Raw genomic sequence first — 23,299 nt, forward strand, 5'->3', positions numbered from 1 at the left:
TTTTCTATTATACATGTAGTAGGTAGAAATAGGCATTATGTAATACCTAACTAATTAGCACATTTTAATGGGACCTTTTAATTCAAAATCTTGGAGCATGGCATTGTACTTGATGGTGTCCCTTTTTGGGTGCTGTTGGTGTTTTGCAAAATTTAATGCAGGATTGTTTCTGGCACACAATTCCGCGACCTTTCATGCAAGAGATAATTTTGGTTGAGGTAGTGGTACAGATGCAGAATTACATGCACAGGCTAGATCATGACAGCAAACAGTATGCAACACTGATTCAAACATTGATGCTATTTTGGATTTCACAGTTCACTATCACTTAATTTTGCATGGCTCAGCATGCTTCAGCAGTAGGACAGAGTCCTACCAGTATTACTTAAAAGGTTCAACAATTACTTTTGGCTTTGGTGCTGGCTGTTGGTAAAACTCCAACAGAATTTGATGCTTCCCATTAATCCTCAAGTTGCAGAACTCGTAGGGAATATTGTGGCAGGCGCAACATGGCAAAAAAAAAATACACTTGGCTCGATCAATCAATCTTTCCAATGGAATAGAGCAAGACTTGGAGGATGAGCAGAGCCATCCAGAGCAGGACAAGATGCTAGAAAAGGGAGGAGAAAGAAGCTGAAGGGGGATTGGAAACAAACAGCTTATTTTTGTCCAGGCTGCACTTGAAGACAACATCTAATATTAATCAATGCAACCCCAGATCCTCATACAATAACACTGCTACATTTATTAGCTTCCTACAGTTACTGACCATAACATTGTTGTATTGACCACACTGTAAATATAAAAACTACCAGAAAATAAACTTACCAAATCATGCTGTATTGTGTACTGACATCAACGAATCTCTGTTGTATATTGCCTTCGTGCCAGCTTCTGTGTACCTTTCTGTGTGACCCCTGGTGCTGTGTCAGCTAATTCACAACACATTACTGGTTGCAAACAACCATCCTTCAAATAAACAGGCAGAATAATATTGGCATGCTGCTTGCACCTCAACCTATGAGTGTGAGTTAAAAGCATTACAAACTGTATGTACGGTGGTTTTCAGCTACTAGTCAATTTAACAGGAATCCAACTTCCAGCAGCCAGCTTCTGGTGGTCATACATATGAGTCAATTTTACATAGTGTTATGAAGTTCATGGTATATACTGTACCTTTAAGACAGAGTAAATGCTGTTTCACACTGTGAGCTTACAAGCACCTCTTATATGACTAGCTAGCAGTCTCAGAGGATACTGGAAAAGTGAAAATATGTAACATTTGGCTGTGAAATGGATATCTGAGTTGGTTGCTGTTTTGACAACAATTTGAATTTAACCAATCAGTTTAAATTAAACCTAATCAAGTTTGAATTTATTGTTTTGCCAACATCAAACCAATGAGATGATCTGATGTTGGGAGTATAAAAAAAGCAGGTATTTTGAAAATCAGACAGAGTAGCTGCCATCGAGAGAGTAACTGCCATCAAGAAAGACTGCCATTCAAAAACACTCTCTATCAAAGGTATTTTTTCAAATGAAAAATATTCGCAGTAAAAAGAAAGAAGAAGACCCAGAGAGATCTTCAGCCGAAAGACGACAGGCACCGACAACGAGTGCTGCTATATGGTTTTGATATTAAGTTGATGTAATTTTGATACGTGTTGTTTTATTGGAACAGTATATTGTTATAGAGTTGGAGGCAGATAACAAACAGTTAAAAGAAAGGGGGCTGAGAGTTATGAATAGTTGATGTTTAATGTTCACTTTTAGAGTTAAAGAATAAATTGATTTTTTTCTTTAAATTGTGGAATTTGGGAGCTATCTGTCACTCATATTTTAATAGGTTATGAGGCGACGTGAGCTTTTCTGGGTTTTTGGTTTAATTAACAGAAGGGTTCACCGCCTGTTCCCAGGTAAACAAATTGGACCTATCACTTAATTCTTTTTTACAGCAAGTGAATTAACAATAGTAGAGGTTTTTTTCAGTAGAGCTGAACACTGAGAAATTTACCACCAGTAAGAGATGTAATCCTACCACAGCCTCAGGCATACTGACTTACCCTGAAATCTAAAGGTTCTGGTGTGCCTCAATTCAAGAATTATGCCTATTGCCCACAATTTTATGTCATTGTTTAGGTGCGAAAAATTAGCCCTCGTATTCACAGGCATAAGTCACCAATGTGACTAAAAAATTAGTGAAAATAAATCTGTCAGACAGGATAAATGAAAATAACAGCAATAAAAATGATGGTCCTGATTTCTCTGGATTCGCTTTCCCTGCACCCGGGGCTTCCACAACTCTCCTTCCTGACCAGTACCCACACTCTCTGGATTACCCAGCAGATCATTCTACCGCTCCCTCCACCACACTCCCCCTCCTCCTCAAAGCCAACCCCTCTGTTTCCCCTACAATGCAGCTCCTGAGTCCCAGGGATATCAGAAACAATTTTCAGTCTGAAGAGGAAAACAGACCAAAGCCACCTGAGGTTTTCCCTCTCGTCATTTGATGTTTGTGACATTGGTAGAACACAGGAACCAGAGAACAGGAGCAGCTAAGAGCGGAGTGAATATCTGACAGCAGCACAGTGACTCAATGGTTAGCAGTGCTGCTTCACTAGAGACCTGGGTTCAATTCCGGCCTCAGGCAATTGTCTTTGTGGCATTTGCACATTCTCTGCATCAGTGTGGGTTTGTTCCAGTGTCCTCCCACAGATGTGCCGGTTTGGTGAACTAGCCACACTAAAATTGCCCATGGTATCTCGGGATGTGTAAATAGGCCGAATTAGCCATGGGAATTGAAGGGTTACAGGGCTAATGTGGGAGGATGGGTCTGGGTGGTATGCTCTTTAGAAGGTTGGTATGGGCTGAATGGCCTGCTTCCACACTGTAGGGTTCTATCTGGGAGAGGAGTAACAGAAACTGGGGATGCAGGAAGGTGATACACAAAGAAACAGAGCCCCCTCAAAGTTTTAAAAGATTGTAATGGCTTACGAAGTCATATAGGTTTAAAAATATTTGAAATCACAATCCTCATCTTGCAGTGAGCTGAAGACTGAGCTTAATGAGCATGCCTTTAGTTTGTGTTATCTAATGGGGTATGGATTTTGCTGGCAGAATGCCTTGCTGGAAAGATCGCTGTTTATCTTGACACTCGGACCTGGTGAAACAGGGATGAACGTTCCCTGTGCAGCCGGCAAACTAGCTCAGAACAGATTGTTTATGCAGTCAACAGCTGATGTCATCACTATGCCACTAACAGGAATATCCAGGCTGTAAAAGTAAATGCTGAAAATGGACTTCAAGACTATAAATGATGAAAGGCATTGTTAATGTAGTTAATAAGGTTTAGATTAATTCTGCGATTTTACCGATGTTAATGTTATTGATTTCCAAATAGCTTGGTTGAGGTGACAAAATTATTCTTCCTATCAAGGCTTTGAGGAGTATGATTAATTTTTGTTCTACATTCTTCCCAAATATTTTCAGAAATTGGTTGGAAAGCTGTAACTTCAAAAGAAACTGTGTTCCATGTGTCCTTTCTGTTGCTCTATTTGAATTAATTTATGGGGGAACAGATCATTATGATGAATCTGTAGAACTCCCACATCATGGTAACAGACCGTTCAGCTGAATGGGTCCACACCAATCCTCCGAAGAGAATCCCACACAGACCCTCCTCCTACCCTGTGTTTCCCGTAGCTAATGCACCCAAACTACGTGGGTAATTTATCATGGCCAATCCACCTAACTTGCACATCTTTGGACAGTGTGAAGAAACCTGACCACCTGATGGTAACCCATGCTGACACAAGGAGAATGCGCAAACTCCACACAGACAATCGGCTGAAGCTGGAATCGAACCCGAGGTTCCTGGCACTGTTCAGCATCAGTGCTAAACACTAAGCCACTGTGCTGCTACATTGCATGAAAAGACATTTCCATCACAATGCAGCATTTAATGTTCATATTTGATGATCTGATAACATTTTGCACTTATCTTTCAGTGTATTCCCAACTCCACCCAATGAAATATTGCATGGGAGCAAATCAGTTTTTGTCCTGCATTTAAAATGAGGATCCCCACAAAAGAGAAAAGTGGTACTCAATGAGAATTGTACAGGAAAGTTGAATTTCTTCTTCACAAAAATCAGAACATGACTATTTGCACGTTAAAACGTACCCCTGTACCCAGAGGTGAATTCAGCCCAAGATATTCAGGAAAGAAAGGACAAGGGAAGAATAATATTACGGTGTTTGAGAGAGAGAGAATGTATTCTAAAATTCACCACCTCAGACTTAGTGGAGTAAAGAATGGAGCTGGGCAGTGTAAATAAGCAGAAACTAGAAATCACAAATCTATGGGGATTGGGTCATGAGCCATAGTCAATTTGAAGAAAATGTTTATTGTGCAGTAAAAGATTATGATCCAGAATATACTGAAAGTGTGGTGTTGGAGACAGATTTAATTGTGACACTTGAGGGAAATGCTTAAGCAACAGAGGTGAAAACAGTTTGTTGGTTACAGGGAAAGAGAATGGGAATGGGGCTTGCTGCATTATTCATTAAAGGATTGATAGAAAAAAATGGCTTCCTTCTGTGCTGAAGCAATTAATGTTGTGGTCATCAAGTTTTTTCAAACTCTGCACAGGAATCAGGAGACTTCATAAGATGTAGTTGCACCAAATCTCTGTCTTTCCATCCAGCTGTTAACTGGCATTCATTGTACCACTTCTCTTACTCATTCTTCAATTCTTGTTTTAGAGGCAATGTGGGCTTTTAAAAACTGTCTGCACTTGCTTTGAGTATTCAAAGTAGTTGATTCTGGAGATTACGATTCTTCAAGTCATAGGAGTCTACAGCACAGAAATCTCTTTGACCATTGCATTTGCTCTGATCAAAAACAACCACCTCACTATTCAAATTCACAAACTCCTGAAACAATTCCATGAGGGTGTCAATGGGATTGGGTATAAGTTTGGGCTCTCCAGCCAATTTGCAGTTAAAATGTTCCGGTTTTTAACACGAAGAATCATCAATGCCAAGTGTTTGCACAAGTCACCAGACATTGATTGAATTTTACCAAAAAAAGCAGCTATGTGTAATTTCAGAGGGTTAGGGGGCATGGTTCATGGAGGGACTCTTTATGAATACCAGCAAAATATCTCACTCAGTTCTCCACTGCTGACCCCATAATGTATGTTGCAGAGGTACTCTGCACTGCTGTGTTACTAGTGGGTAAGTTGTCGGAAGGGATTCTGAGGGACAGGATTTGCACACATTTGGAAAGGCAAGGACTGATTAGGGAGAATCAACATGACTTTGTGTATGGGAAATATTATCTCACTAACTTGATTGAGTTTTGTGAAGAGGTAACAAAGAAGATTGATGAAGGCAAAGTGATAGATATCTGTATGGACAAGGCGTTCAATAAGCTTCCGCATTGGAGACTGGTTAGCAAGATAAGATCATATGGATTCCAGAGGGAGCTAGCCAATTAGGTATAAAATTGGCTTGAAGGTAGGAGACAGAGAGTGGTAGTAGAGAATTGTTCTTCAGACTGGAGACTTGTGATCAGCCGTGCGCCGCAAGCATCAGTGCTTGGTCCACTGCTTTTTGTCATTTATATAAAGAATTTGGATATGAATATAAGAGGTATGGTTGGTACCTTTGCAGATGACACCAAAATTGGCAGTGAAGAAGATTATTTCAAAGTATAATGAAACCTAGATCAGATAGGCCAATGGTCTGAGGAGTGGCAGATATCATTTAATTTAGATAAATGTGAGATGTTGCATTTTAGTAAGACAAATCAGGGCAGGACTTCTACACTTAATGGTCAAACCCTGGAGAGTTTTGCCCAAAGGGGTGCAGGTGCACAATTCCTTGAAAGTGAAGTCGCAGGTAGACAGGCATTTAGCACGTTTGGCTTCATTGGTCAGTACATTGAGTATAGGAATTAGGATGTCACTTTGTGGCTGTACAAGACATTGGTGAGACCACTTTTAGAATACTGTATTCAGTTCTGGTCTCTCTGCTTTCGAAAGGGTGTTGTGAAACTTGAAAGGGTTCAGAAAAGATTTACAATGATGTTGCAACGGTTGGAGGGTTTGAGCTATAGGGAGAGGTTAAATAGGTTGGAGCTGTTTTCCCTGGAGCATCAGAGGCTGAGAGGTGACCTTATAGAGGTTCATAAAATCTTAAGGGGCATGGATAGGGTGTCTTTGGCAAGGTATTTTTCTCAGAGTATGGGGGAGTCCAAAACTTGAGGGCATAACATCAAGGTGAGAGGGGATAGATTTAAAAGGGATCTAAGGGACAACTTTTTCAAGCAGAGGGTGGCGTGTGTATGGAACGAGCTGCCAGAGGAATTGGTAGAGGCTGGTGCAATTATAACATTTAAAAGATCAGTATATGAATAGAAAGGGTTTAAAGGGAGTCAAAAATAGGAATTGCTAGAAAAGGTCAGCAGATCTGGCAGCATCAGTAGAGAAAATTCAGTTAACATTCTGGGGCCAGTGACCTTTCCTCAGAACTGGACCCAAAATGTTAACTTTGCTTTCTCTCCACAGATGCTGCCAAACCTGCTGAGCTTTTCTAGCAATTTCTACTTTTGGTACTGATTTACGGCAGTTCTTTCAGTTTTTACAGGATTTAAATGGATATGGCCCAAAATATGGCAATTGGGACTAGATCAGTTTAGACTATCTGGTCGGCATGGATGTGTTTGACCGAAACATCTGTTTCTGTGCTGGAACCTTCCAAGATTTGCATCTCTGTCGTAATATTTAAATCTCAACCGTGCACCGGATCAAATGGTGCAAGCCAGGAATTGTCATTCGCAATGTTGCTGCACAATTCTAAAGAAAGTGGCTTATATAAGAAAGCTGGCACTCCACGTTTCCAATGGGGAACTGGAAGGCCTGATAAATGGGATGGTGGAGAGGAGCCTTAAAATGAATATGTGACAAGTAAGAGGCCCAACACAGCAGGTGAAGAGTTTGACACACTTGTGATATTGCGCACAGCCCAACATTTGTACAGAAAGTAACATGAGGTGTACCTTCATTCTATTAACTATTTAAAATGAAATGTATCATTTTTTTATTTGAGATATGATTCGCCTGTTAATCAATGTCTAAAGTTATCGATAGTATTTGGTTGGTTACAGAACAAGGCTCGAGAAGTGAAGTCTTAGCCTGTGCTTTTCATTTCACTGGCATCGTGGGGATTCTTCTGTTTTAAAAATTGGTATCTGTTTCCATGGGGCTCATATTAATGCTCTTGGCCTGATATTTTGTCCTCGCTTTCCATCCAGTCTATTATTTGCAATCAAATAGAAAAAAAGAAACATGTATTAACATCATCTTGAACATGATTTGCAAGTTTGCTAAGTTTGTACAGTATATAGTTTTAAAAATTAATTTAAAGAAACAATGCATGTGCTGAAAACCTCAAAGGAATAACCCCGTTACTTTTTAGGTGCCGCTAGTGACTATCTAATGCATAATGCTTTGAAAGATTTCAAATAGGATTTCTGGAGCCACACAACAAGTGAAATGATTTCAACATTTATTGTCACTTCAGAATGGCAGAAGTAGCAAAGCAATGAGGACAACTATTACTTCAGTCAAGTGTTATTTCTTATCAGTAGAATTGGCAAATGCTTGCAGTAACCAGCAACAAATTGTCATGCAGAAATTCTAAACAGAAGGTTGAAGGAAAACCTAGGGAAGGTAAAACAGACTTTGACAAATGTGAATTTGTTCATTTCCAATACGCTCCAAACAAATGTTGTAAAAACATCCTGCTTCTTTAAACTTTAATAATGCATTGATGCATTTAGCTTTTTTTAATCCAATGAGGTACATTTTGAGATGCCATGGATTAGTCAAATAATTGCAGCAGAAAATTACCTGCTGAGTTCAATATTGGGTGTTAATAGAAGCCTTACTCAGTGGCATCTATCCCACACTACTTTTCTTTCTTATTTAAGTTATCTCAGTTAGTTTAGGAGACCCCAGATCTTTTTAACTTAACCGCAGGAGGCGTTCAATTGCATATTTATCATACCTTGCATGAAACGTACTTAAATTTGTATAAAGAAATGACTGACATGAAGTAGTTAGAATCCGAATACTGCACACCATATTTTGTAGTGGACTCCCTACTGTTTGACATTTCTTCCCTGTCAAAGATCAAATTATTTTAATTTAGCTTGCAAATTATGTGATGTTACGGCTGCTTTCTGGAAATTCCCCTCGGTCCATCGACTTTTGTTGCTCCTGTTACTTGTCACTGTAAAAGATATAATATGTATGCAAATAAGGTTAAAAATATGCGTGTTTCCAATTACCGAGTCTTTTCTTGCTCAAGTCCTCCATACTAGGACAGTGGGAGTCTGACATTTCATTTGCAAAGGCCACTCTTTATTTAACTAAGTGCAATGTTGATGGGCCAAATGGCCACGTTCTGTGCTGTGAAATTCTATAATAATTAAATTAGTGTTCATTTTAGCCCATGCTGTTAGCAACTGTGAACATTGATTAAATATTTAATTGAATTAAGTGTAACTAAATTACTTACTACAACTACTGTTATATGTAATAAAGCTTTCAAACTAACCCCGTTACTTTTCGGTCATATTTTAGATAATACTTATCTCTGTGCTTTAGATAGAAATATATTTCCTTTTAATTCTGAGCAAGATAAGCTGAGCATAACTGGGGTGCAAATATCATTACAACTGCAAATGGAGCCATAACTTTAATATGAAAGATTTAGAGTCAGTGTGTTTAAAAGGTCTCGTGCTACAGTCCCTCCCTCTGAGCCAGGAGGCCTGGGTTCAAGTTCTACCTGCTCCAGAGGTGTGTAATAACATCGCTGAATAGGCTGATTAAAAATATCTGAAGTTACAATAATTCTCCCTCTGCTGATCTACCAATGACAGCTTAGCCCAGTCAGTAGCATTCCTGCCTCATGATCAAAATCTTACGGTTTCAGCCTATGAAAGAAAATCTTCCATGCAAAACCAAGAATTGCTATCTCTCGATGTGCTGTCAAATTGAGATAGCTTTGAAGACTTAAAAGAAGCATGACAAGAAACAATGTTATCTAATAGTGAGAGAGGAGTTCTCCTGTGACCTGACCAATTGACCTCACTCAATCAGTACATCAAAATCATGATGTACGGTTACATATCTCGTTGGTTGCTAGTGGGACCTATTATCACCCCAACTGATGTTATTTCAGGAAAGATCAGATTCAAGACTGAAATCTGACTTGATACATCATGTTTTGTATTGTTTTGTTTGAACAAAGTGTTCTGTCACTGAAACAAACACACAATGTTGCAGATTTAGTTTTAACGTTTATAATCAAAAACATATGAAGGTAAAACAGAATAAACCAAGCTAATTATCTTAAACACTGATTTAAAGATTATTCAACACACAATAAAAATAAAACCCCATTAATCAGACACACAGATAAACTCATATCATGACTTCAAAATCCAAACATCTAAACTTAAAATAAATTATATTAAAAATCTGTACATCACATAGCCTGTATCACAGGCATACTTCTGCACAAATCATCTACCAGTTAGATAGAACGTTTTCAGGGATGGTAATGGAAGAGTCTGGAACACTGACTGTAAGGTGTGATTATGTGAATATGACAAAATGGTTATTGCTAGACTAAACAAAATTTGCTACAAAACAACTCTGTGTTTTTGAAGAAGACCCCAGGTGATAGAGCAGAATTATTTGCAAGACATCTAGGCTTTCTTCTTCATTTCCACGTCCCTCTTCATGTCCCTCTTCTAATCATGATTCCGTGATGGCCACAACATCGTAGTCCCAAGTACCAATCCACGCCTTAAGTTCACTCACCTTATTTCTGCTGCTCCTTGCGTTGAAGTATACACATTTGAACCCATCTCTGTGTCCGCAAGTATTCCCTGTCAGTGCTACCTTCACCACAGCCTCCCTACATTCTTGGATATCCTGAAAAACAGCTAGCCTACTTGCTGGACTACAAGTCCGGATCCCATCCCCCTGCCAAATTAGTTTAAACCCCCACGAAGAGTGCTAGCAAACCTACCCCCCAAGGATATTGGTGCCCTTTTGGTTCAGGTGCAACCCGTCCTGCTTGTACAGGTCCCACCTTCCCCAGAATGCAGTCCAATTGTCCAAATACCTGAAGCCCTCTCTCCTACACCATCCTTGCATCAACGTGTTCAACAGCACTCTCTCCCTATTCCTTGCCTCACTGTCACAGGTTGATAACAGCGGTTTGTTCATTTTTTTTCTCTTATTATAATTTGTCATGGTGGTTGACACAACCGAGTGGATTGTTCTGTAATTTCAGAGGATAGTTAAGAATCAGCTGTACTACTGTGTGTCAGGCATCACAGGATAACTAAGGACAACAAAATTCTCTCTCTCTTGGAGATATTCACGGACCAGATTGTGAATGGCAATCCAAAACCACCATGATTACCATTACTGATACCAGATTTTTATTCCAGATTTATTTAACGCAGTGAATTTAAGTAGTGGGATTTGAACTCATTTCTATGCATCATTTGTACAGGCCTCTTGATTAATAGTGTGGTAACATAATGGTGGCCCAGTGGTTAGCACTGCTGCCTCACAGTGCCAGTGACCTGGGTTCAATTCCCGCCCTAGGTGACTGTCGGTGTGGAGTTTGCATATTCTCCCTGTGTCTGCATGGGTTTCCTCCCACAATCCAAAGAGGTGCAGGTTAGGTGAATTGGCCCTGTTAAATTGCCCATAATATTCAGGGATGTGGAGGTAAGGTGCATTAGTCAGGGGTAAATGTAGAGTAATAGGGTGGGGGAGTGGGTCTGGCTGGGATGCTCTTCGGAAGGTTGGTGGGGACTTGTTGGACTGAAGGGCCTGTTTTCACACTCTAGGGATTCGATTTAAAAAAGCTAATCGCTATGTTGCTATCTGGTTATTGACCATAATTCTTCAATATCAAAAATTTTAGAACACCATTTTTATATCATGGATAAAATCTTTTCATAGCCAGTGCTTGCTTCTGCTTTTAATGCAGGCTGGTTATTTATGCAATCCTACTATCGCCAGGAGAAAGAGGTTAATTATAGTATTAAAAATGATACCATGGTGCTACTTGTGCTATGGAAAGAACTATAATTGGCATTGCTCTTTAGTAAACTATGCAATATTTGCCTTTTTGTGTGTCTAGAATAATTACTTCTTCAAACTAACTGATTTGCCTCCTTTGGTCCAAAAATAATACAGTGAGCACAGTTTGTAATGGCAGTTAGGAAAATTAGAGAAAGGATCCCTACAATGTTTAGAGTTGAAAGCCAATGATTCTCACCAGATTAGCATTTACAAATGATCTATCAGCACGCACTGTGCCAGTTGTTGGAACCTGACATCACATGATACAAGTCACACAGAAATACCTAAAACACTGAGCGAGAGGAAAATGTGCATAGGATCTTTCCACAAGGCTCGCACCATTACATTTTCTTTCCACACAATTTAGTTTTCATCAGATGTTTCTGTTCTGATGATAAAAGGGTAGAAGTGCTGTGCCACAAATCAAGTAGGTGTCACCCCTGGATAATATAATCAGGGACTTTGCCAAAGCCAGTTGGAAATCATGGTGCTTCAGCTTCCTTCTGCCACTCGTCCGTGATGGACCCCTACGGCAATGGTAAAAGCAGGTGGAAACTTGACGTTTTTGCCAAATTGTCAGTATTTTGTATGCATGTAAATGATTACCTGCCAGCTGGTCAATTTTGCTGATTTCACTCATGTGACAATTGTTGTTGATGATACATTTTGATTCCAGAATATTTCCACCCCCGTTGCCTCCGTCCTGTGACCTGTGTTAACAACCCTTCCTTCAGTGGCTGAGCAGTACATCTGTGCTTCCTTTATACTCCCCTTTGCGACACAAAAGTGGAAGTTCACAGAATTATCATTACTTCCCTGTCCTTACTTTCCAGGCAAAGATTTTGAGGCATTCCCTTATAATTTGGCATTTCAATGTCACTTCCTCCGACTGACAGAACTGTATAAAGCCTACACAATTTTGAGTTTTACAGAGTACTTGCTAACAAAGTTTTGTAGATTTTGATCTCTGAAGAAAAGAGAAGCCAATGATCCTGATGGTGTGATTGTGTTCCCATCAGTCATTGCTTTTGCTCCTGTGTGTTTTTCTCAATGTGTTGAAACTAAATTAGTCTTTAAAAATGTACTGCTTCCTTCATCAAACTTATGTTCAGTCCCTGATTTGAACTCTGTGCATTGATCAAATACAGATATCTTTAGTTCAAAGTCAATTTTTATTTCTAAAACAACTCAGGATATACCATGTGGAATCATACTTGGAAGTGTGGAAGCAGGTCATTCGGCCCATCGAGTCCACACAACCCTCTGAAGAAGGGGAGGCAATGGCAGGGAATTGGCTTTCAAATACCACTTCTCTGTCCCAGTCAGGAAACTAGCTTACCTTTCTCATCCCCTGAGGAAGTAGGTGATTGTGGAAGTGAAAGATGAGGCATTCAAGTGACTATTAATTGGTCTTTGAAGAGTCTTGATTTCTTCCAAATCAAGGAAGTTTCCAGTGCATCTTTTTGCTCAGTATTTAGTTACTGATTTGACTGCTCTCTCCTCAACTAAATTACCCTATTATTTCCCCTTTCTCTGCACTCTTGTAAAGAAGGGTATGTCTCACTTGCAAGTTTTTCTGATGTTTCCTAACACAAGAAGCTAAAAACACACCAGTTAGCAGTCACATGGCTGTACAACTGCAAGATCTACAAGGATTACTAGACATGTAAACTCTGATCCATAAATTAACAAGGCTCAGTGATGAGGGGAGAAGCTGGTATCTTGATCATGTGACTAGTAATCCAGAGGCACAAGCTCTAGGGACAGGGGTTCACATCCTGGAAGGTGAAATTTAAATTCCACTGGACAACATATGCTGGGCTGAGAAACCTAAGTTGGGATTTGACCAGAGTAACAATAAAGAACCATAGTTGGGAGAGAAGCTTTCTCTGGAATGCAAAGCCTGACATGGATCCTGACTTACTTCATGCATAGATTATCTAATCACAGTGGACCATTTTAGCACACCAGCTAAGAATGATTCAAAACGTTAGGCCTCGAAAAAGAGAGTTTCCATTTTGAACTAACCAGAAGTGGACGCCAGTCCTGGCAGAGAGAGAATAATGAGAAACAGCCGTCAAGCAACTGAACAGCTTAAAAGTGCCTTACCTGCACAACCAGAAGCAAGGAATCTTCTCTCTCTCTCTCTCTCCCAAGGCCTCCTATCCTGATGAACCTATCTGTAAAAGAAACCACTAGCTATTCAACTACAGAAACCATCACACCTGTAGTGTCTGACTTCAGTTGTTAATCTCTTCCCTTCAGCAAGGAGATCAAGAAATGAGCACAGGATATTAGTACTTACTTATTATTATTGTACCGTATACATACCTGTTTGAATCTTGGTACCTTTTATTTCTTTTTAATAGTTTGTCTCTTTATTCCGAAGGAACCTTCAGTAATAACTTGCAATAAACTAACCTTTAATCAAAGCTTAACTGCTTAACTTGAATCATTTCAAATTAAAAGGGGCAACATATTAATCTTCAGTTCACTGACCATGCGGTGAACTTTGAGTATTTAGAAACTGAATTATGCCTCTGACCTAGTTTTCTTTTCATCAAAAAAAACCTGTTTCACCATTCTAAGTTACCAGGAATATTTTTCATAGTCATTTGATTCCTGTCAAATATTTTAATGTCTTATTCAAGATAGTGTACAGAGTTTGAAATATAGCCTCACAAGTCAAATTGAATAAAAGTAATGGGTGAACTTTTCATGTTCATTGCTTGGGTAGAAATCATGAGAAATGGGCTGGATACTCAATGCAGAGAATCTATTGGATACACACCCCATTAAAACTGATGCATATTAGATGAATTCTATAGCAGAAGGCTGATCTGCTCTGTCAGGTTACTGCTTATTCAGTACCAATAACAATTTAGTTCAAGATAGCATCTTCCGGTCAAGTTCCTACCTTCCATTTAAAAATCCCTTATGAATTTTTACATGTTCTTGAAAATCCAAGTTTGATCTTTGCAGGCAGCAAGTGAATTATACAGCAATTCAGTTCAGAGAAAAGTTGAGTCCCTTATGAGAAATTACAAACCTACCTTCTGCCAACTAAGCATTATGGGAAAAAATAAGACCAAATGATTTTATTTTCTTAGTCTGTATCATTCTTACAGTGTCACCCCATTGTTGATGGTGAAATGCTAATCTCTGCACCTGCCCTTCTCAGCTACAGCTGGCCTCAGTTCCTCAGCTGTAAAGCAAAGCAAATTTAAGAACCCCTGTGGATCTTCTATTTAGCAGGATTACCCTTCACTTAAAGATTAAACACAGCATGTTAACTTTAATTACAGTTATAGAGATTCAGAAATGAATGAATTAATTCAGGAACAATTACAATGTATCATACTTCAAGAGATCTAGAGCCCAGAATTCAGATTAACACAGCACTGATGGATTGCTTGAGGGTATGTCAGGAATTTTGTACCAGCGCTAGTGAAAACAGTTCCCTTTCAGGTGCCACTTCAAATCCCACTGCGGGCAAGGGATGACACGAATGAGTCCTTTGCACTTACCCCACCAGTAACAAGCAAAGAACTCCCCAGACGAAAGGTGAATGAAACCAATATGCTTACAATGCACACTGAAAATTTCCCTTTAGAGCTGATGATTTCTCCACTGGTTTTAAGCTGCAGCCTGAGAACATGGAACATACAAACGTTATTGAGTTCTTTGAGAAGGTGACCAAACAGGTGGATGAGGGTAAAGCAGTTGATGTGGTGTATATGGTATTCAGTAAAGTGTTTGATACGGTTCCCCGCGGTATGCTATTGCAAAAAAAAAATGGAGGCATGGGATTGAGGGTGATTTACCAGATTGATCAGAAATTGGCTAGTTGTAAGGTGGTGGTTCTTGAGAAATGTTCATCCTGGAGTTCAGTTACTAGTGGTGTACCACAAGGATCTGTTTTGGGGCCACTGCTGTTTGTCATTTTTCTAAATGATCTGGATGAGGGCATAGAAGGATGGATTAGTAAATGTGCAGATGACACTAAGGTCAGTGGAGTTACGGACAATGCGGAAGGATGTTGCAGATTACAGAGAGACATAGATAAGCTTCAGAGCTAGGCTGAGAGGTAGCAAGTGGAGTTTAATGTGGAAAAGTGTGAGGTGATTCACTTTGGAAGGAGTAACAGGAATACAACAGGAATACAGAGTACTGGGCTAATGGTAAGATTCTTGATAGTGTGAATGAGCATAAAGATCTTGGTGTCCTTGTGCATAGATGCCTGAAAGTTACCACCCAGGTTGATAGTGTTGTTAAGAAGGCACACAGTGTGTTAGCTTTTATTGGTAGAGTTTTGGAGCCATGAGGTTATGTACAAAACTCTGGTGGGCCGCACTTGGACTATTGAGTACATTATAGCACGGATGTGTAAGCATTGGGTGCAGAGGAGATATACCAGGATGTTGCCTGGTATGAAGGCCTTATGAGGAAAGGCTGAGGGACTTGAGGCTGCTTTCTTTAGAGAGAAGAAGGTTGAGAGATGATTTAATAGAGACCTACAAGATGATCAGAGGATTAGATGGGATGGACAGTGAGAGCCTTTTTCCTCAGATGGTGATGGCTAGCATGAGAGGACATAGCTTTAAATTGAGGATGATAGATAAAGAACAGATGCCAGAGGTAGTTCTTTACTCAGAGAATAGTAGGGGCGTGGAATGCCCTGCCTATAACAGTAGTAGACTCATCAACTTTAAGGGCATTTAAATGGTCAGTGGATAAACATATGGATAATAATGGAATAGTGTAGGTTAGATGGCCTTCAGATTGGTTTCACTGGTTGGCGCAACATCGAGGGCCTAAGGGCGTCAACCTGCCTGTGAACAGAATTGTTGCAAATTGCGGTTATTGGCTACAAAGAAAACAAATGACTCTCGCAGTTTCACATGGGGCCCCCAGTATTGTTGTGTTTACATCCCAGTGCAAGAATCTTCTACTATCAGATTATCAGGGTTGTCAGCATTTGAGGCTCTGAGAACTTACCGTCAGCTATGAGGCACCCTGAACTAATCTATAGATAGAACTTAAACAGCATTCCATATGTTTCTCATGTCTCACAGCAGACATGCAATATACCTTTAATGAGCATGCTCAAGATGGCAACACTATGTGACCATGTTAGCAGTCACCTGACTGTACAACTGGAAGCGAGATGCTTCTATCAGCAGAGGAGCAACACAAATCCTGATGATACTTATGTGTGGAAATAACCTTCCTCTCATCCCAATTTGTGAAAAATTCTTCCCCACTGTCTCCTTTTATAAACAAGGATATAGCATGCAAGTATAACTTTGTCATTTTTGATGTTTCATTTTATCTTTAGATTGTTCAGCGCTATGTTACTCTTCCTCTCAATACTCAGTGCAGAGCAAACCATTTAAGATGTCTATTTAGAAATGCCTTTGTCATTATGTAGTGTTAAGAATACTATCTAATACTTTGGATACAGTGGGGTTTGGGATGTTGAGGATGGGGTATAAGCTTGAAATTGTGAAAGTGAAATGATTGTCACTTCAAACTAGTGAAACTGTAACATGCTCTTCATAAATGATTTAGCAATTTAGTACTGCTGCATACAAAAAGTCCTGTGCCTTGATTTCTCTCTCAGTCGTCTAATTCAAAATTATAACTTGCTGCTTTAAGCATTGTGAGGATGAAATTGGCATTGAACATCAAAGTAGAAATCACCAACTGGTTTGACACAAGGTTCAACTTCCATTGCTAATAATGGAGTGTCAACTCACCATCAACCATTTTGCACAATACCCAAGACAGCCTCCATTATATTAGCCTATAGCCTGTCACATATTGTTGCAGTACTAAATTACTTACTTAGAACTGAAGTTCAAATCCATAATAATCATTTTCAAATTGCAGCCTATGTTCAGAGGTCTGGTCTAGATATGAATGGCACAAGACTCAAGATTCCACTCTCAGCAACTCCATATTATTTGATTTCTGGTAATACAGTCATCAAATAGTTCAGTGAAACTCATGTGAGTGAATGTCCACTCTGCACTTGAGTTGCTTAGCTTCCTCAAGAAATAGACAGAATCATTGCCTCTTTGTTCAGGCAGTTGACTAGGCCATCCCCTTCCTTGTCCAGCTGCAACAATGGCCCTAAACTGAATTATCCTCATTCTGAAGGAAATCTCTGTTTTTCTGAAAGAGATCTCTACAACCTGCCAGCTCCATATCCTAAACAGTTTCTGGTCCATTTCCCCAGTAGCAACAAACTGTAACTGCTGTTTCTCCAATTGGGACAACCCATGACTGATCCACTTCTCTGAAAAGCACAGTTCATAATTGGTCCATGAATGTCCTGGCAGGAACTGGCCAGTTTCCTTGTGGACTTGTTGACCTTCATCAAAATTGTTTCTGTTCTGGTGTACGGGCAGGTTCAAGCCCTATTTACTTCGTCAGTTTGCATGATTTGGGGGGTGGGTGCCACTCTCCCCATCTGTGTTTCATTTCATCAAGCATCCATTGTACAGCACTTATGCAAATATTCTGTACATTACATTGAGCTACAAGATGGAAATCACAATTGTCACTTGGACTTTATTTAGACAGCTGTGTAACTTGAGCACAATGTCTGAAAATAGCATCACTTCAGTATTAACAATTTGTATAAAGAAAAATCACCTATGTTAGAAATATTTACAGTCTAGAGCAATGGTATACCTTGAACTCATAGTTCTAAGCTCAACACTTAGCAATATTCGGTCAAGCTTCCCAGATTCTATGCATTTATCTACAATAGCCTTATAAGTGCACCCTAACAATTCTACACTGCTAATAAATTTGCACAGTCTCCATTAGCTTCTCTTGAGTCTGGAGAAAATGCCAGCAAATAGAAGTTGTGACCCTAGCTTTTCCTTGCATTCATAAGAAGGCTTCCTCAGTACAATAACACTTATGTTTGAAATGCAGCAGCTGCCCACAAAGTAAAGCTATTCTGGCATCATTGGCAACATAGGCAATCACATGCTAATAAGTATGATTGTCCACCTAAGAAATTCTGTGTCCCTGGGTTCTCTGGGTGCTTGCATGCTTGATGAGCCAGATTCTAGAACCACATCGCTGATCACACATTTGGCATGTATTTCCTGGAAGTGGAAATGATCCTTGTCTTTGAGAATGTTGGCAATAATTTCTCTGATTCCTTTTCCATACTTTCTCATCCAACTGAATGTTCTCAAAGAATTGTATCCCTTCAGATAGGGCATTCCCCATTTTCTTCTGAGCCAAAGATCTCTCAGACATTGAAATCCCTGTTGCATTTCTTGAGGGCAGCCTTCAGAGAGACTTTGAAAAGCTTCCTTTGTCTTCCTCTTGTTTGATAGGGTTAGAGTTAGGGCCTTCCTTGAGCTGGGCAAAGAAGATTTGCTTAGCAGACAAAACCGAGGCATCCTAAGCACGTGGCCAGCCCAGCGTAGTTGGTTTCAGATGATCATGACCCCGCCACTGGTGCTGTTAGCTACTTTGAGGATACTTATGTTAGTGTACCTGTCCACCCAGCTGACACGGAGAATTTGTTTCAAACTGCATTGATAGTATTTCTTAAGGGTGTTGAGGTGGTGTCTTTACATAGGCAAGTTTTGCAGCCATACATAACAGTAGGAAGGTTGACTGACTTATATGCGAGGAGCTTCATATTAGCACACGTACTATCTCTGTGCAGACGCTTAAAGCAACTGAATCTTGAGAGTGAGCATCTCGTGATGCAAAGGCCGGATTGTTTGCCATTCTCCTCGGCTGTCATATTGCAACTAACTGTGTATTAAAATCAGGTGTACAGTGCGTTCTGCTACAACATGACTGTTGTGTTTCTCTACAACCTCCCGTTATAAAAAAATCACGCTATAGGAAACCATGCTCTAGAAGATTGCTACAGAAAATCGCTATACCTGTTCAGCAGAAAGTTTGCATTATTCAAACATTGTCCGCAATTTGTCATTGCACTATAACCAATTTGTGTTGACCAAGTAAGTGTTATATCAGGGTGTACAGTATCCTGATATTTTTGGTGTTAAAATTGCAGATGATTCTTTAGCTTAATTTGTATATAATAATTGTGGGTTTTTTTTCCTTCTCTTTGTGATTCATGTTTCAGTGCAATGGAATTCTGCTGGATTTGAGCAATATGCCCTTGGAGGGGATAGCTGTTTTGAATATACCAAGCATACATGGTGGATCAAACCTTTGGGGAGAGAGCAAAAAAAGACGAAGCTATCATCGAGGTAGTAAAAAAGTTCCAGAAAAACGGGCAACGGTTATAGATGCCAAAGAACTGAAATTCTGTGTTCAAGGTAGGAAGCTATGCAGAAATGGTCTGTTACTCATGATAACATTAGATGCTAACTGTAAAATTAATTTACACATCAGATTATGTCAAATGAGATTCACATGCAAAATTGTTTTCTAATTGTGATTATCATCCACTTCATCAAATCTGATGCATTTTCAGTATTTTTTAATTCAGTCTGAGGAGTCAACAGTTTTGCTCATTTTTGCAATTCTTATAATATGCGCAGAAGCTCGTTTGTGCAAGTGTGACATGAATTCAATGATCAGCAAAAAGCAGGAATGTTTCCTTAATTCCAAAGGCACCTCTATAACTGAAATACGGAAGGAGAGAAGCTAAGCCACTGTCAAAAGTTGAAATTTAATCCAGAAGGAAATATTTGTTAAAATGCAAATGTTTTCTTCGTCTCTGGAGTTTTTGACATGCAAACATTTTGATGTTTGTCATCAACAAACAGTTAAACTTTCAGTTTTGAAGTAATTCTTTCTACATAATTCTTGGGAGAGCTAAGATCCTTGATTCCTCCAGTCTATATCCATCCAATTAAAATTGAATTAAGATGAGGTGCAAGATGCAATCCTAACCATTGAGCTGTCAGTATATATTTTTTGATTTATTTATGAAAGTGGAACCAGAGAAAAGTTCCTATCCCATATTCTTTCGTTAGTGATTTAGTTCTTTTTATCTTTTTACATAATTCCTAGCTTGGTACATGTAAATGTACATTTCAATAGACAGGCAAATACTCATCTCATTTTTTGGTCTGGAGTTGAGAACTGTGATTTCTTGGCTTTCCAAACTCAACTTGGGATAAAGTTCCCCAAAAGTTTGAATTTTCATTCCGAAGAGGGCAAGTATATATGAGGATTTGAGGGGGTATATCCCTGGAAAGACTTGGGAGTCTCCCTGGTGTGTAAGTATGCTAGGTGAAAGGTGAAAGGTGAGAATAACAAAACAAAAAACACCCTCTGGCCTTTAGCCCACCCCACCACCCTGTTCTTGACATTTCTCCCTCCTACCCCCTCCCCGCTGCAACTCCACCCTCCCTCCTTACAACATCCATGTCAATGCAGAACAGCTTATGACCTTTTACCTCATATCCTCCATGTCAAACTATGCCCTCTCATGGCCCTTTATAGACCTAATACCAACTTAGTGACAACTGATATGCCCCTATGATCCCCAATCATAATCCTTTTCTCTTAATCAAAGCACAGCAGAAAGTGAGGATTGCGGATGCTGGGGATCAGAGTCGATAAGTGTGATGTTGGAAAAGTGCAGCAGGTCAGGCAGCATCCGAGGAGCAGGAGAATCAACAATTCGGGCATAAGTCCTTCATCTGGAAGGGCTGATGAAGAGCTTATACCCAAAATGTCGATTCTCCTGCTTCTCGGATACTGCCTTACCTGCTGTGCTTTTTCAGAGTCACACTTTTCGACCTTAATCGAAGCCTGCCAGTTTACCCAATATTCATTGGGACAGACCTCAGGACCCTGAGATTAAATAAAATTCTTAAATGTCAATTGGGAAATCAGCCATTGAAAAATAACCACTCTAATCAATATGTTTTCACTATATTTAACTTTCTTTAATCTCTTCCAAAACAAGCGTTTGAATTCATAGTTTCACATTTAAAAAGTGTGTCATCATTTCAAACTATTGTTTAAACTATAAACTGATATGACAACCGATTTTATAATAATTAAAAGCTGCGAAATCAGTCATGCAGCCTTATTCCTGTAAAGTTGATCTTCTGGATTATGTAAACACATTAATGTAGCATGTTGTTTTCAAAATTAAGATATTTTGTTCCAAAATGTAAGGAGCAGGTGATGCAACTGTTGTAGTTCTCTTAAGAGCTACCTTAGTAGTTCCAATGAGTTTTCACATTCATGTCTGCTTTTAACAATCCCAAAGAGTAACTAACATCTCTTAAAGGTATGCCTGGGTTATATGTAAAATGGTGCTTTATGTCTCCAAAGAACTGGAGCTTCTTTGGATCATCCTCCAATCATTGTACAGGTATTGTTTTGGACATCTCACTCTTGAAAATTGGGTCTGACTAAGGTCGCTACACTGATGTGTGCAATAGTTTCTGTGAACTGTAGCATGCAAATTAGAACCTTTCCTTACTCCATACTCACATGTGTGTTCAGAAGCAGGACTGGAGGATTTCTGCCTCTGCCATTTTCTCTAAGAAGGAGTCTCTCTCTCTCTCTCTCTTTCTCTCTTTCTCTCACACACACACACATTCACTTACATCTCAGGCATCAAATAGGTAAGGAACTGTTGGGTATAATTATCTGTGAAGAAGTACAACTTGACTTAAGTTGCAGTTCAGTTATTACCTTTCTTTGTACTAAGTCACAAAGTTCTAAGTTCAAGGCCTACATCAGGATTTGGGCACAAACATCAAGGCTGACACTCCAGGGCAGCTACCAAGGGCCCTTCTGCCTGCATGGGTGACAATAGACAATAGGTGCAGGAGTAGGCCATTCTGCCCTTCGAGCCTGCACCACCATTCAATATGATCATGGCAGTATCCTGTTCTTGCCTTATCTCCATAACCCTTGATTCCACTATCCTTCAGAGCTCTATCCAACTCTTTCTTAAATGAATCCAGATTGTAAAATATTCCATTACACAGTTTCAGACAAGGATAGGGGAGTTATCGCTGATGTTCTGCCAACATTTATCACTTGAACAGTACCAAAAAACATCTTATCACAGACAAAGTCTTCAATTTTTTTTGCCTGGCATCTCACTTGCTTAAAACGTGACAATACAACTGTGCCTACAACTTCAAAGGAAGTCCTCTTGTATCGCTTTCCAATTAGGCTCTTTGGAGGGCAGTAGTGAGCCTTCCTTCAGAATTACATTCTCAGAAGAGGAACTAGAGTGCTGACCACCAATCGGAGACCAGCAGCTTTCCCACTTGGTATAGCGATGGAGGAGGCTTTTGGCTGTTGCTGGGAGGAACACCAAGATTGAAAGGAGCAAGTTATCAGGTAAGTGTGGTGGTGTCTGCTGGTGGGGTGGTTGTGAGGCAGGTGTAGACTGGTTCTGGCATTGGGTGCCATGGAGACAGAGAATCATAGGAGTCAACAGTAAGGGCACAGGTTGATTTTCAGCCTAAAGAATTGGGAGGATCGGAAATTGAGATTGGTACAGATAATCAACATCTTCCCACTAAGAGCCAACTCCTGCCCATTGTCTGTGCCCTGAATTTTGCAAATATTAGTGCAGATGAAGGTAGTCTACACACAATCAAACTGACTGACACACTACATGTTGCATCTTGTCAGACAGAAAATATCTCACTTATGCCCAATCTTTGTTTCTTGTTAACAAGCCAATTTTCTATCCGTGCCAATATATTACCCCTTCACCATAATGCAGAGTCTTATGTATGCACTGAGTTGCCCACAATTCTACATAGAGTCATAGAGATGTACAGCATGGAAACAGACCCTTCGGTCCAATCCGTCCATGCGGACCAGATATCACAACTCAATCTAGTCCCACCTGCCAGCACCTGGCCCATATCCCTCTAAACCCTTCCTATCCATATACCCATCCAGATGCCTTTTAAATGTTGCAATTTTATGAGCCTCTACCACTTCCTCTGGCAGCTCATTCCATACACGTACCACCCTCTGAGTGAAAAGGTTGTCTCTTAGGTCTCTTTTATATCTTTCCCCTCTCACCTTTAACCTATGCCCTCTAGTTCTGGACTCCCTGACCCCAGGGAAAAGGCTTTGCCTATTTACTCTATCTATGCCCCTCATGATTTTAT

General features: G+C 39.8%; 1 protein-coding gene and 1 long non-coding RNA gene across 9 annotated transcripts in view; one reads left to right on the forward strand and one right to left on the reverse strand.

Annotated features, from left to right (window-relative positions):
* The window catches only part of dgkb (diacylglycerol kinase, beta), a 788,800-nt gene that overhangs the window by 643,149 nt on the left and 122,352 nt on the right, over positions 1 to 23,299 (forward strand). For 7 of the 8 annotated variants that reach the window (XM_043689831.1, XM_043689832.1, XM_043689838.1 and 4 more), the window contains one exon: positions 19,312 to 19,507. In XM_043689831.1, coding sequence (XP_043545766.1) covers positions 19,312 to 19,507 — 196 coding nt within the window. Of the gene's footprint in view, positions 1 to 19,311; positions 19,508 to 22,340; positions 22,512 to 23,299 lie in introns of all 8 variants that reach the window. The other variant, XR_006311661.1, reaches the window with a different exon arrangement.
* On the reverse strand, positions 7,128 to 16,229 carry LOC122549796. Its single transcript, XR_006311662.1, has 3 exons — positions 16,179 to 16,229; positions 13,290 to 13,360; positions 7,128 to 7,319 (listed from the first exon to the last, which is right to left on the reverse strand). It is a non-coding gene; the product is annotated as an uncharacterized LOC122549796 (long non-coding RNA).

This window comes from Chiloscyllium plagiosum, chromosome 5 (genome assembly GCF_004010195.1).
Source record: "Chiloscyllium plagiosum isolate BGI_BamShark_2017 chromosome 5, ASM401019v2, whole genome shotgun sequence".
In the NCBI taxonomy this organism is placed as follows: Eukaryota; Metazoa; Chordata; class Chondrichthyes; order Orectolobiformes; family Hemiscylliidae; genus Chiloscyllium; species Chiloscyllium plagiosum.